The sequence below is a fragment of the Sapajus apella genome, unplaced genomic scaffold (genome assembly GCF_009761245.1).
Source record: "Sapajus apella isolate SASKATOON/1434 unplaced genomic scaffold, GSC_monkey_1.0 scaffold106, whole genome shotgun sequence".
Taxonomy (NCBI): Eukaryota; Metazoa; Chordata; class Mammalia; order Primates; family Cebidae; genus Sapajus; species Sapajus apella.
The window spans coordinates 2,946,426-2,961,103 of NW_022437046.1; the positions used below are offsets into that span (position 1 = coordinate 2,946,426).

General features: G+C 39.8%; 1 protein-coding gene across 6 annotated transcripts in view; it reads right to left on the reverse strand.

Moving 5' to 3' along the window:
* Window positions 1–14,678, reverse strand: part of C2CD3 (C2 domain containing 3 centriole elongation regulator) — a 159,376-nt gene that overhangs the window by 28,794 nt on the left and 115,904 nt on the right. For all 6 annotated transcript variants that reach the window (XM_032259042.1, XM_032259044.1, XM_032259043.1 and 3 more), the window contains 3 exons: window positions 12,014–12,078; window positions 6,673–6,878; window positions 5,241–5,374 (listed from right to left, as the gene is read on the reverse strand). In XM_032259042.1, the coding sequence (XP_032114933.1) occupies window positions 5,241–5,374; window positions 6,673–6,878; window positions 12,014–12,078 (405 nt within the window). The remainder of the gene's footprint in view (window positions 1–5,240; window positions 5,375–6,672; window positions 6,879–12,013; window positions 12,079–14,678) is intronic.

The window sequence follows — 14,678 nt, forward strand, 5'->3', positions numbered from 1 at the left end:
AACAATATATTTGGAGTCCTTATCATATGCCAAGCCCTGTTATAAGCATTCAACATATATTACGCCGTGTAATCACCACCATTCCTTTCTAGCTTTGGCTTTTAGACAAATCTCAAATTCCTGAGCATGGTATTCAAGAACGTGACTCCAGCAATCTTTCATAAATTCACACCTTTATTGAGATATAATTCACATGCCATACAATTCACCTATATTATTCAATGGTTTTTATTATACTCAGAGTTACCTGTTACCAGAAATCAGTTCAGAACATTTTTACAATTTGCACAACAACCTCATACTCATTAGGAATCATTCCACATTTCCCAGCCCTAGGCAACTACTAATTTATTTTCTGCCTCCATAGGTTTGCCCATTCTAGATATTTCATATAAATGGACATACAGTATATATTTTTTTAATGATTGGCTTCTTTCATTCAGCATGCCGTTTTCAAGCTTCATCTGTAGTATAGCATGCATGTATGTATCAGTCCTTCATTCCTTTTCACAGCTGAATAATATTCTGTTGGATATACCACATTTTGTTTATCTACTCCTCAATTGATGGGCATGAGTTGTTTCTACTTTTTGGTTATTAGAAATAATTCTGCTACAAACATTAAGTGTACAAGTTTCTATGTGGACCTATGTTTTCATTTCTTTTGGGCACAGAACTAGAAGAATTACTGGGTCATATGGTTACTCCATGTTTAACCTTTTAAGGAACCGCCGGATTATTTTTCAGTGCACCTGCAGCATTTTACAATCCCAACAGCAATGTATAAGGGTTCCAATTTATCCAGTCCTCCAAAGGCTGGAGATAACTTTTTTTAAAAATATAGTCACCCTAGTGCATATGAAGTGATACTTCATTGTGGTTTTGATTTGCATCTTTTACTGTGATTATTGGCTATCTGTATACCTTTTTTGAAGAAATGTCTATTCAGATCCTTTGCCCATTTTTAAACTGAGTTATTTGCTTTTTATTATTGAGTTGTAAGAGCTCTTTATATATTCTATATATTATTTTGAGGCAGGGTCTCACTTTATCTCCCAGACTGGAGTGCAGTGGTGTGATCATGGCTCAATGCAGCCCTGACTTCCTGGGCTCAAGTGATCCTCCCAACTCAGCCTCCTGAGTAGCTAAGACCACAGATGCACACCACTACGTCGGACTAGTTTTTTTTATTTTTTTTGTGGAGATGGGCTCTCACCATGTTGCCCATCCCTATAAAAAATAAGGTGGACTTGATCTCCTGAGGTGAAGCAATCCTCCCACCTCAGCCTCCCCAAGTACTAGGATTACAGGTGTGGACCACTGCACCTGGTCTCCTTTATATGCTCTAGATATGAGATCTACAACTTGCAAATATTTTCTCCCATTCTATGGGTTGTCTTTTCACTTTCTTGATGGTATCACTTGTAGGGTGAAAATTCCTAGTTCTAAATATTTATAAGTTCAATTTGTATTTTAGATCCAGGGGGTATATATGCAGGATGCTGAGGTTTGGGGTATGAATGATCCCATCACCCAGGTACTAAGCATATTATCCAACAGTTTTTCAACTTTTGTCCTCTTTCCTTTCCCCTCCCTCTAGTAGTCCCTAGTTTCTCTTGTTGCTATCTTTATGTCCATGAGTACCCAATGCTTAGCTACTACTTATAAGGCAGTACATGCAGTATTTGGTTTTCTGTTCCTGTGTTAATTAGCTTATAATGGCCTCCAGCTGCAACCACATTGCTGCAAAGGATGTGATTTTTTTTTTTTTTAATGACTGAGGGTTTTTAATTTTGATAAACCTTTTTTTTTTTTTTTTTGAGACAGGGTCTCACTCTGTCACCCAGGTTGGGGTGCAGTGGTGTGATGTTGGCTCACTGCAACCTCTGCCTCCCAGGTTCAAGCAATTCTCCTGCCTCAGCCTCCTAAGTAACCGGGAATACAGGCGCGTGCCACCACATCTGGCTAATTTTTTGTATTTTTAGTATAGATGGGGTTCCACTATGTTAGCCAGGATGGTCTTGATCTCCTGACCTCATGATCTGCCCACTTTGGCCTCCTAAAGTGCTGGGATTACAGGCGTGAGTCACCGCACCCAGCCCAATTTTTTTTCTTTTGTTGCTTGTGCTTTGGGTGTCATTTCCTAAGGAATTATTGTCTAATCCAAGCTCACAAAGATTTACTTCTCTGTTTCCTAGGAAGAATTTTACAGTTTTAGTTCTTACATTTACATATATGACCCATTTGAAGTTGAAGTTAATTTTTGTGTATGGTGTGAGGAAGGGGTACAACATCAATCACTTGCATGTGGATATCTAGTTGTACTAGCACCATTTATAGAAAAGACTATTCTTTCTTCATTAGTCTTGGTACCCTTATTGAAAATTAGTTTACCACAGACACATGGGTTTATTTTGAGATTATCAATTCAATTCCACGGATTTATATTTCTATCCTTGTACTATACTGTTTTGCTTACAGTAGCATTGTAGTAAGCTTTGGAATTAGGGACTCTGTACCTTTTTTTCAAGGTTGTTTGCCTATTCTGTGTGCCTTGAATTTCTATATTAATTTTAAGTTCAGCTTGTCCATTTCCACAAAGCCAGAAGGAATTTTGATAGGGATTGTGTTGAATCTGTAGATCAATGTGGAGAATATGGCCATCATAACAATATTAAGTCTTCTAATCCATAAATATAGATGTCTTTCATTTTATTTAGACCTTTTTCAAGCTTCTTTTTTTTGCAGAGAGAGTCTTATTCTGCCACCTAGGCTGAAGTACAGTGGCACAAACATGGCTCACTGTAGCCTTGACCTCCTAGGCTCGAGCAATTCTCTTGCCTCAGTCTCCCGAGTAGCTGAGACTGCAGGTTTGCACCACTATGCCTGGCTAATTCTTTTGATTTTTTTGTAGAGATAGAATTTCACTTTGTTTCCCAGGCTGGTCTCAAAATCCTGAGCTCAAGTGATCCTCTCACCTTGGCCTCTCAAAGTGCTAGGATTATAGGGATGAGTGACCATACCCAGCCTCAAATTCATTTTTGGTTATTCATTGTTGGTACATAGAAATACAATTGATTTGGAGTATTATGTTTTAAAAGTTTGTTTCAATTTCTAATATGGTAAAAATTGATAAGATAGAACTCACATAAACCTGTTTGGGTCACCAATAATTTTTAACAGTCTAAAAGGGTTTTAAAGTGAAACTGTTTGAGAACCACTGCTTTATCAATGTGTAACTGAGATAAAATAAACTTTACATATTTAAAGAACACAATTTGATGAATTTTAACACATGTATACCTCCAAGGAAACCATTACCACAAGATAATGAATATTATCTACCACCTCCAGAAGTTTCTTGTCTTTTGCAATTCCTTCCTCCTTTCCTCCTTATCCATCCTGCCTTGTCCCTAGGCAGCCATTGATTTGCTTTCTGTCATTATAGGTTAGCATGCATTTTCTAGGATTTTATATAAATGGAATCATACACAATGTACTTTTACATTTTTTTGAGTGACAGGTTCTCACTCTGTCACTCAGGCTAGAGTGCAGTGGTGCAATTTTAGCTCACCGCCCCCTTAGTACCTGGGCTCAAGTGAGCCTCCTGCCTCAACCTCCTGAGTAGCTAGGACTACAGGCAGGTGTCACCACATCCAGAAAATTTTTAATTTTTCTGTGAAGATGGGGTCTCACTGTGTTGTCTAGAATCGTTTTGAACTCCTGGCCTTAAGCGATCCTCCCACTTCAGACTCGTAAAGCACTGAGATTATAGGCCTGAGTCACCATGGCTGACACAATGTACTCTTTTTCATCTAGCTTCTCCTCCTTAGCATAATTATTTTGATATTCATTTTGTTGTCCATCAATAATGCATTTTTATTTTTGAGTAGTATATTTCATTATATGGATATACCACAATTTGGTTATTTTTCACCTCTTTGTTGATGGACATCTGAGTAGTTTACAGTTTTTGGTTATAACAAATACAGCACAAAGATCAGAAAGTTTGGAAACTGCTGTTCCAGGCATTTCACATGTATTATTAGTAATAAAACCTCTCTCTTAAGGCTGCTGTGAAAACCCACTGGGCTAATGTATATAAAGTACATATTAATGTGAGTTATTTTTATTCTCATTTACTCTTCGTAACAGCCCTTGAGGTACTATATTATTTTCATTTCACAAATTAGAAAGCTAAAGCAGCTAGTAAGTGGTAAGGCTAGGATAGGATTCCAGATCTGTCTGACCTCAGAGCCCACTTCACCACCCTGTCCCTTGACTAAGGCAGGGTCAGGAAGAGCTGGATCTCTGGTAAGATGGTTAGAGCAAATTATAGCCTAGCCTTAAACAACTGTCTGTATATAATATGAGACTTTGATGTGGCCCTTCTGAAGTGGTAACAGGGACATCTTTATGTGAACAAAAGGCAAACCATTAAACTTTTAGCTTTTAAAATTACTAAAGAGTGGGCACCAGAGATACCCTCATCCTACCCATGTGTCTTGCTGATTGGCTATTGTCAAAGTGACACTTAGAGGATCTCTTCATGTGGTAAGCAAGTAGAAAGCTATGTAGCCCTGAATTGGGCCTTAGAGTGGTTACACGATATTAGTGTCTTTCTTGGAATACAGGGTCTGCTCAGTATCTGCTCTTGTAGGAACGGCTGCTGTAGAGGAAGATTCCTTGCCCTTTCCCTGAGATGGAGAGAAAGACACAGGGAAGACTCTGGTGTAGGCAGCGGGGTGCCAAATGATACTAGGGCCTGTAAGGAGGTGGAGTGGAAAGCAGCAACCTTACTCTTAGACCCTGTCCTTGTACAGGATGGGACATATTCTAGCCCTGAGAGCTATAGGCATATTCAAGGCTGGCTTAGTGAAAAGGATAGACCAGTTGTTTTGTAAAATAAACTGGGACATAGTTTTGGGAGGGGAAAGAAGATGTATTTCTCATACAGTTGATGACTGAGTTTAGGGATAAAAGTTAAAGGCCTTTGAGGGTAACAGAAATTTGTCCCTTGTACTAAAGTGACCCTTTTGATAGTGGTACAAATTCCAGCTCCTATCTTATAAAAACTTTGTTTTCATAGGATCTTGGGGTTTTTGGAGTTGTGACAGAAGATCAACAAAGCTCCTACCCTGCCTTGTTTCTTCTTCTAATAAAGGAAAGAGAAAAATAAGCTAGTTCACACACTTCCACTTTTAAACCCCATTTCTGTTCATCATCAAGAATTTACTCACCTCGCAGGAGAGGAGAAATCAAGCTCCTTTGAGGAGATGTGAGTAAGTTGGTCTAGGGTCTGCCTTGCCATGTGGCTGGATAATGCAGCATACATATTAGAGGCAGGGAAGGAAAAGGGACTGTATACAGGAATCTGTAAACACAAGAAGAAAAATGGTACAATTGTCACCATAAGCCCATTCAGAACAAAGCAGTATATAAATAAATTTATTGTGTACATTTACTGAATACTTTGTGTTAAACACTGTGCTAAACAATTTACATATATTTTCTCATTTATAATCTTATGAGACAAGTATAATTATCCCCATTTTACAGACTATGCTATCAGATTGCTTTTCAGTTGCTTTATCTGTATTTACGCTCTTGTTCCTCCAGCTATTAATACACTGTAAATGCCTGGATGGACATCATTTTACATTTACCTTACATATGAGGATAATCTGGCTGTGAAATTTCTTAAGACTACCAGGGTTGGGCTGAAGAAAAGACCTTCCTATATAGGTACCAATGAACTCCGTTTTCTTATGCATGCTTTCATTTAGTGTTTATTGATGACCACTCTGTGCCATACCCTGTGCCAGACATGAGAGATAGAGAGTTGAACAAAAAAACATAGTCTTTGCCTTGATAGAGCCCCCATATTTTTGTCAATCTGGAAAATTCTTCTTGTACAGTTAAACACCTTGAAAGAGTTGTCTATGCTTACCATGATCAACTTCCCTCTTCCCATTCTTTCAATTATTATTATTATTATTTTTTATTTTTATTTTTTTGAGACAGAGTTTCACTCATGTTACCCAGGCTGGAGTGCAATGGCGCAATCTCGGCTCACCGCAACCTTCGTCTCCTGGGTTCAGGCAATTCTCCTGCCTCAGCCTCCTGAGTAGCTGGGACTACAGGCACGCACCACCATGCCCAGCTAATTTTTTGTATTTTTCGTAGAGACGGGGTTTCACCATGTTGACCAGGATGGTCTCGATCTCTTGACCTCGTGATCCACCCGCCTCGGCCTCCCAAAGTGCTGGGATTACAGGCTTGAGCCACCGCGCCCGGCTCAATTATTTTTTTAAATGAAAGACTAATGATGTCAATGTAAAAGAGTTGAAAAACAAGTCAATTGATATAGTTTCAGATTCTATATGACAATTAATTGTTTTATTTGAAAATTGAGATATAATTAATGTATTATACAATTCACCCTTTTAAAAAGTTCAATTCACTGGTTTTCAGCGTATTTAAAGTTGTGCGACCATTATTACTATCTAATTCCAGAATATTTTCATCACCCTAAAAGGTCAGGAGGTTGTTATGGGACACAAATAGTATATGATGTATTCTATAAGCTGGAAAGTACCAAACATGAGTAAAGGATCTTCTTATAGGTCAGTACAATCCTTATTGGTTAGGGATGTGAATCTCTATACATACCAATGATCCTGAGGTCTCCACTCCACGCCGTGCTTGCTTTTCTTCTTTGAAGTGCATCAAACTCTCCAAAGGGGAGATAGCAACTTTTATCTGCCCCTGGCACTCTCCACTGAAGTCCGTGATGTTGTACCAGCCACAGACAAACTGGAAGCCAGAAAGAAGTGGGGAGAGGTCCACCGAGGCAAAGCCAATCACCCTCTCCTCATCTGTAGGGGAAAGAGAAGAGCTGGGCAATGTTGCTAGGCATGTCTTGCCACTGAGATTAGAGGCTGCACACAGAGAAGCTGATTCAGGGGATGCAGAAGTTCAGTGATCCCAACACCATCAGAGAAGACAGATAATGAAGTTGAGAGAGACTGGAAACCAAAGTCTGCCTCCCCTGTTAGGAATTCCCTTTCTGTATGGTGGGAAAAAGCTGGCAGGTTTGCACTTCATTTTCTCTCTCTCTCTTTTTTTTTTTTTTTTTTTAAGAGATGAGGCCTCACTCTGATGTCCAGGTTGCAGTGAAGTAGCATGATCATAGTTCACTGCAGCCATGAACTCCTGAACTCAAGCAATCCTTTCTCTTCAGCCTCCCATGTATAGGACTATAGGCATACACCACCATGCCCAGCTAATTTTTAATTTAGTTTTTTGTTGAGATGGGGTCTTACTATGTTGCCCAGGTAGTCCTGAACCCCCAGCCTCAAGTGATCCTCCTACATCAGCCTCCCAAAGTGTTGGGATTATACATGTGAGCCACTCTGCCTAGCTGGTCTCCTGATATAAGCAATTAGAAACCATTACTAAACTTAAGAACTTATTTTTCCTAGGCTATCATGTCTCAGTGATTTTTCTCAGGGCAATATGTCTTACAATTATAGAATTATGAGAGATTTGCACTTTCCTATTTGTACTTCTCTGTATTTTCAAAATTTTCTACATATGTACTATATTTAATTAAGAACAAAGTGACACAAATTAAAAAGGAAAGACAAACCCCAGGAGACCAGTTTAGGGTGCAAAATGAGCCTGGGCTCAGGCTCTTCTCTATATGGTAAGGGGGTGCCCTTAATGACCGAGAAGATTCCCTTTTTATCAGACAAGCTACCATGCAATGACCTTCATTCTCATACTCTTTACTATTTTTTCCTTGTTTCTGACATGAAGTAGCTGAGGATAGACAGGCTTCTTCACTTCATGAATTTCTATTTTATATAGGCTCCATTCTGTATAGTGAAATCAAAGGCTGGATCTACCAAATATTGATACTACTATAGGTTTATAAACTGCTAAATGAATCAAGGAATGAAAATTTTCCAGAGGAGTAACTGAAGTTCCCACAGTCCCTTGGGCACACTCGTGGTGACACTAAATTCATCACATACTGCATAACATTTGTTTGGACAGCTTGTTGTCCTTTAGAATGGAATGCAGCTAAAAGATGAGAAAAGATATTAAACTATGTCCTCTACATTCTCCATACCTGGCATAACATCTTCCCACATGAAAACTTGGTAAGTATCCACTGAAAATACAAGTGAGCTGGCCAACCTAGGGTAGGACAAAAGAGCAGTGTGCCAGAATAGTAAATCTAGGTATGGCTTTGAGTGGAAAATACATTCCTCTAACTCCCTGAGTTTCAGTCACACACATATAATGAGAAGTATTGAACCAGATTCAAGATCCCCTTTGGTTGAGCATGGTGGCTCATGCGTGTAATCCCAGCACTTTAGGAGGTCAAGGAGGAAGGACTGCTTAAGGTCACAAATTTGAGACCAGTGTGGGCAACATGGCATGACCCCATCTCTAAAAAAAAAACAAATTGTGGGGTGTGGTGGTACTTGCTTGTAGTCCCAGCTACTTGGGAGGCAGAGGTGGGAAGGCTGCTTGAGCCCAGGAGTTCACGGCTGCAGTGAGCCATAATCCTACTATTGTACTGCAGCCTGGGAAAAAAAGTGAAGCCCTGAATCAAAAAAGAAAAAAAAAAAAAAAGATCCCTTTTAACTTGGAAAGTCTTTGATTCTACAAACACTTGAAGCTGTATTCCCCAGAGTGGGGGTCAAGTAATTCTTACCCACTGGGGTGACGTATGAAGGAGGGTTCTGCCAAAATGAAAGTAATACATCCTAAACATACTTTGTTATACCCGAGCGAGTTTAAACGGAAGTGCCACGCTCTGAGTTTGTTGAGAGTCCACTTTTAATGCTGGTGTCCGAGAGTCAGCTAGAGCTCAAACCTCTCAGCCCAGAACAAAGGGCAGTCAACATTTTTATACCAGTTTTGGGTCAGGGGGCGGTAAGCAGATTATTACAGAAGCAGAAGGAGCAAGTTAAGGGAAGGGGGGTGGTGCTTAACAAAAAAGTTCTGCTTAAAGTTGTTTTTCACTCAGGATGTGGGGTAAGCAGTTGCACGGTTACAAGTACAGGATGTATAGGCCAGTGGGCCCTGTTTCTCAGAAAACTGGTTACAAAGATGCCAGGTGTCTCAGACCACAGGCTCTCAGAACAGAATGCCCTACATAGCTCAGGGTGGCCAAAATGGAGTTGGCAGGATTGTTTAAAATGTATTAATCACAGCCAAGCTAGGGTATTTCAATTTGATGAGTGCTTTGGCTAAGCAGATCATGGAGAAAAGGAATGGCTTGGAAGAGTTAAATTTAACATCAGATTTAGCAGGACAACCCACTATTCTCCCTTTGCAGTTTATGTTCTAGTCATCAAGAACTTCCCTCAACTCTTTCTTGACTTGAGGCTTTGCATTTGTTTTCCTTCTGACTGCAGTTAAGTCCTGCCCCTTCATTCCTCAGCTCAGGTGTGCTCCAGGAAGCCTCTTCTGACATCCTAAGTCTGGGTTGGATGTCCCCTATCAGAGTACTGTGTATTTGCCTAATCATAGTACACTGTACTTTTAATGTCCCATACTGACTATAAGCTCTGTGAGGAGAGGGACCATACCTGTTTTATTTTACCTTTGTATCCCTTTTAGTATGGTGCCTAGCAGAGAATAGAAACTCAAATATCTGCTTAACGCAGCTTGGCTGGATTTGAGTACTTTCTATAATAGATTTGTTGAGTAAGTGTGATAAGGATAGAATTAACCCATTTACACTGGAGTTTGCAAAATTTTGTAAAAAATAAGACCGTGGCAATGACCTTGTGCAGGACATAAAAAACTTCCACAAGCTTAGCATTCCAATAATGGAACACTAGGCATAAATGGGTTAAGGGAAGAGAGACATTTACATATACTGAGTAGTGGTCACTGTGGTCTAGACATTTTCCTCACCTTCATTTATGACCAGATCTTACTAAGACCCTCTAGGAGTCCTGGAAGGTAGGGAATGTATTTTATTCTCTATATCCCAATAGTCCTAGCATCGTACCTGACACATAGTAGACATAATAATAAAAATAGCTTCATTTATTAAGCAACAATTATGTGCCAAGTACCTTACATATATTATCTCTAATCCTCACAAATCCTGCAAGGCCAGTACTATTATATTAATTTTATAAATAAGAAAGATAACAGCAAAGAGGTGAAGTGACTTACTTCAGGCCATAGTTATTATAGTAAACAGCACAGCCAAGATTTAAACCCAGGTCTGCATCAGACCAGTTTATTCTCTTTTTCTTGCTAAAGTAAGTGCTGAATTGTGAACTTACTTTAGTAAGCACTGCTTGAGAATCAGAGTACCAACTTTACAGAGAAGAGAGAAAAAGCCTAGAAAGGAGTGTGGAGCCCAGCTAAATACAGCAGGAATTCCTTGTGTTGATTCAGAGAAAAGTGAGTTATGATAAGCTCTTGCTGCATTTGGAGGAACTAAGTAAATCCAAAGCAGCGACACAGAACTAATCATCAAAACACGGGATTCACAGCAGCACTCACCAACAGGAGCACTGGCGGAGAGAAAGGTCAATCAATTCCCTTTATATTCTGATTTCTCTCAGGACTTTATTAGGGTTTGAGGTTAGCTCTAAAGGTCACCACTGGCAAACAAAAAACTGTGCCTCTGTAGGCTGTGTAGGTGACTCAAAACAAATGAAGATTTGGAAATCAGGGCCTAGCTGGAATCTTAAAGGAGCTAGATTTAGAGGATATATCTAGTGAGATAAAATTTTCTAAGTTGGGAGATGGTTAGATGCCCCTGCCACCTCAATTTTCCAAGTTTTCCAATCTTACAAGCATGGTGAAATACAAACAGTGAAGGCTGTACAACTAGTAAGAACTGGGTTCAAATACTGGCTCCACCAATTAATAGCTATATGACCTTAGTCAAGCCACTAACTTCCCTTGGCTTCAGCTTTTACAGCTATAAAATTAGACTATTTTTACCATCAAGGATTAGAGATGTATATAAAGTTATTAGCATGTTACTGCTCACTAATAAAAATGACAAAAACTGATACGGTATTAGTACTGTCAGGCCCTTAATTCTGCAAAAACCCCATGAAGTAGGTACTACTATTATCTTCAATTTTACAGACATGGAAATAGGCACAGAGAAGTCAAGTCATTTACCCAGCGTCACACTGCTATAGTAAGGGGCAGAATTCGCATTTGAATTCAAAGAATCTGGCTTCAGAGTCAAGGCTCTTAATGTTGCTGTGTTATACCTCTTAATAAAACTGGGTTCAAAGACCACAATATCAGCACATCCCTCTTGGGAAGGTTCTTAAAATATGAAAAATTATGTTGTTAGATTCTTGTCTTGTGTACTACCTGAAAATGCAAGGGTCTTGTTTTAATAAGTCAGAGTCAACAGAAGGCTTAACAGCATCATACAAAAGTGGGGAGAAACCACTTGTATGTGGCAGGCTGTACATTATGATAGTTGACAGATACAACCGAAAAGACTCAAATGTACTTGGATTTCTGCACTAAGCAGGTAGTCAAAATTATATAATTTTTAAGTACTCGAACTCTGCAGAGAATAGGCCAGGTGTGGTGGCTCATGCCTGTAGTCTCAACCCTTTGGGAAACCAAGGCTGGAAGACAGCTTGAGCCCAGGAGTTAGAGATTAGCCTGGCAACATAGTGAGACCTTGTCTGTACAACAAAAAATAATTAGCTAGGCGTGGTGGTGCATGCTTGTGGTCCCCGCTACTCGGGAGGCTAAGGTGATCATGCCACTGCACTCCAGCCTAGGTGACAGAGTGAGAGACTATTTAAAAAAAAAAAAATTTTTTTAACAGAAGAATGTGACCTTCTGCAGGATTACCCTCTACCACATACCTGCATTCCCAGCACCATCGGGAATGTTTCACTTGGTTTAAAAAAAAAAAGTATTGGTAAATTGTCAACAGCATGTGAGCTTTTTATTATAAGCAAGCAGATATTCTTGTAACAACAGTTCATACCTCCTTTATGCCAAACTTTGAAGACCAGGGTTTGTTGTGGGTCCAGAAGCAGCTCTTTTGATAGCCTATTAAGAAAAACAACCATGGTAAACTAAATGTATAGGAACTGCAGGTTTGAAGAATATCTTGTAATTTGCAAAGCACTTTCCCTACACTATTTCATGTTCTTAACCATCTTCTAGGATATATTTTTATCTTCACAGTTAAAATGAGGGGACTGAACCTCAGAGAGGTTAACTTGCCAAGACTTGAAAACAGGCTCTGCTGATACAATGTTTCCTCCCCATCACTCCCAAAGTTTCCCTAAGACAGAGGAGGAAGTATGGAAAAGAAGTTCCTCAACATGCATTTAAGAATTTTATTGGAAACTCTTGGGTAAGGATTCTTCTTATGCCTTAGAATGAGATAACGGTGAGAAGGCAAGAGAAGGAGAAAAAGAACATTTACTGAGTGCCTACCTTGGGCCAGGCATGGTACCAAGTGTTTCATATGCATTTAATCTTCACAAAAGCCTATAACATGGACATTATTATCCTTATTTTACAGATGATAAGTACCGAGACCAGCTCGGCCGTAGAGACTCCAACTCAGGTGGCGCTGAATGCATTAAGAAGCAGATCCCCAGATAGAACAGCAAAGTGGGACTATCCAGGGGCCAACAGCCTTCAGAGCTGAGAGCCTCAGAGGGCTGACAGCATTCTGGGCTGAGGGCCTTGAGCAGACGCTGACCCACGTAGTTACTCTCTCTGAACAGGTGATTATTATTAACAAACAGGTGTTCTGTGTTTTCTCATAGAACAAAGATAAACTAGGTAGGCAGCTGGTGCCTGCTTACCACTGATCAAGGACAAACCAGAAAGTATTCTCCATGAGGGAGCCACGGGGGCAGGGTCACATATCCCATGCTTAAAGAATTGTTTTAACTGGTGCATGATATACATATACTGTTTTGCTATTTTAGAATGCCCCAAATAGTTTTCCACTGGGGGTGGGGGTGGCCAGGTTTTCCTTACCATCGTTCTTCTTAGCAAACAATATATTCTATCATATGCTCAGTATTTCTCAACAATTATACACTCAGCATTTCTCAACAGATAAGGTTGGGCTCAGAGAGGTAGAATGGTTTGCTTGAGGTCACATAAGAGTCAGTAAGTAGTAGGGCTGGGATTTGAACCCTGGCTTGCCTGACTTCAATGCTACACCATGCAGAGGCAAGGCAACAAAATAAGAAAATGCCTAAGTTTCATACCAGATAAAGAAGCTGAAGTAGAATCCACTGAGCACCTCCAATACATTAATATATGATGTAAATTACAGTTTTAAATGACAAAGCTTTGGAAGGTTCCAAACCAGGTGCCAGTGCTCCAGGTAAGCAAGATGGAGATCCAGGGAAAATCAAGTGATTCCCCAAACACCACTTGGGAAGTGAAGAGAGCCTACTTCAAGACCAATGAGGAGCATGGTGCTAAAGTGAAACAAATATTGGTCAGAGATTCTAATTCCAGCTGCCAGTCGAAAGACTCACCTTTGAATTCTAGCTCCACTATTATCACCTGAGTGACTCTGGCCACACACTTAGCTTTTTCCAGGCCTGATTCTCTTACCTGTTAAATGGGATAATACCATCTATGTGCAAGGTGCTATGAAGATTAAAGGAAACAATTTTGTGACAAAGGAATTATAAATAGTGCCATTATTCATTTTTCTTCTAATCCTGCCTCTGTTACCAACAGACTATGTAGCCTCCCTGGGCCACAGTCTCCTCAACTGTAAAGTGAAGAGATGAAATCAGGAGACTGCTAATGTCCCTTCATCAAATTCATTAAGTTTTGTAATTACGTTAGGTTTTTAGGTTGTGAATGAACACATCACCTCCATTTAGAAGCTCAGTCCTGTTTTCCTGCCTTTGGGGACAATTTGATATTTTATATAAAGTACTCTGGCCACTATGGCCAGAATTACTATGATTTCCAGTAAGTCACCATACATAGTACTGAGTTTTCACTGCAGTTCTAGCTCCTAACTCAGGCCAGCCTCTCAAATTACAAAACGCTGAACATGTGACCAACTGCTGAGACTCAAGTACACAAACACTGTGAGAAAACAGACCAGACACCATGGGTATGGTTAGTGTTGGTGCCAAGAATTAAACTTTATAAGTTTAATGTCAACCAATCAATCACATAATAAACTTATAAAGTTTAATTCTTGGCTTCCTATGCCAGCCCCTTATTCACCTGGATAACTTATATACATTCTTCAATATTTAGCTGAGGTGTCTTATTTATGAAGCCTTCCATGGACTTCTAGTTTGGCCTAAATAATATTTTTTCCTGAGCTCTACCAGCATCCCCTTCTTATTTCTCTTTATTGTAATTTTTGAGACAGGGTCTTGCTATATTGCCCAGGCTGGTCTTGAACTCCTGGGCTCAAGTGATCCTCCCACCTCAGCTCCACATTCTACAACGCCACCCCTTCCCTCCCCCAGTAGCTGGGATTACAGGCATGTGTCACCACACCTGGCCTGGTGGTAATTTGTTATTGATATTCTTTTCCAGGTTAAGACCATGAACTCCTCAACTGCATGGAGTATCTGAATCATCTTTAATTCCAAGTGCCTAAAACAGAGATGTCCTCTCACCGAATAATTTTTGAGCATGCTGAG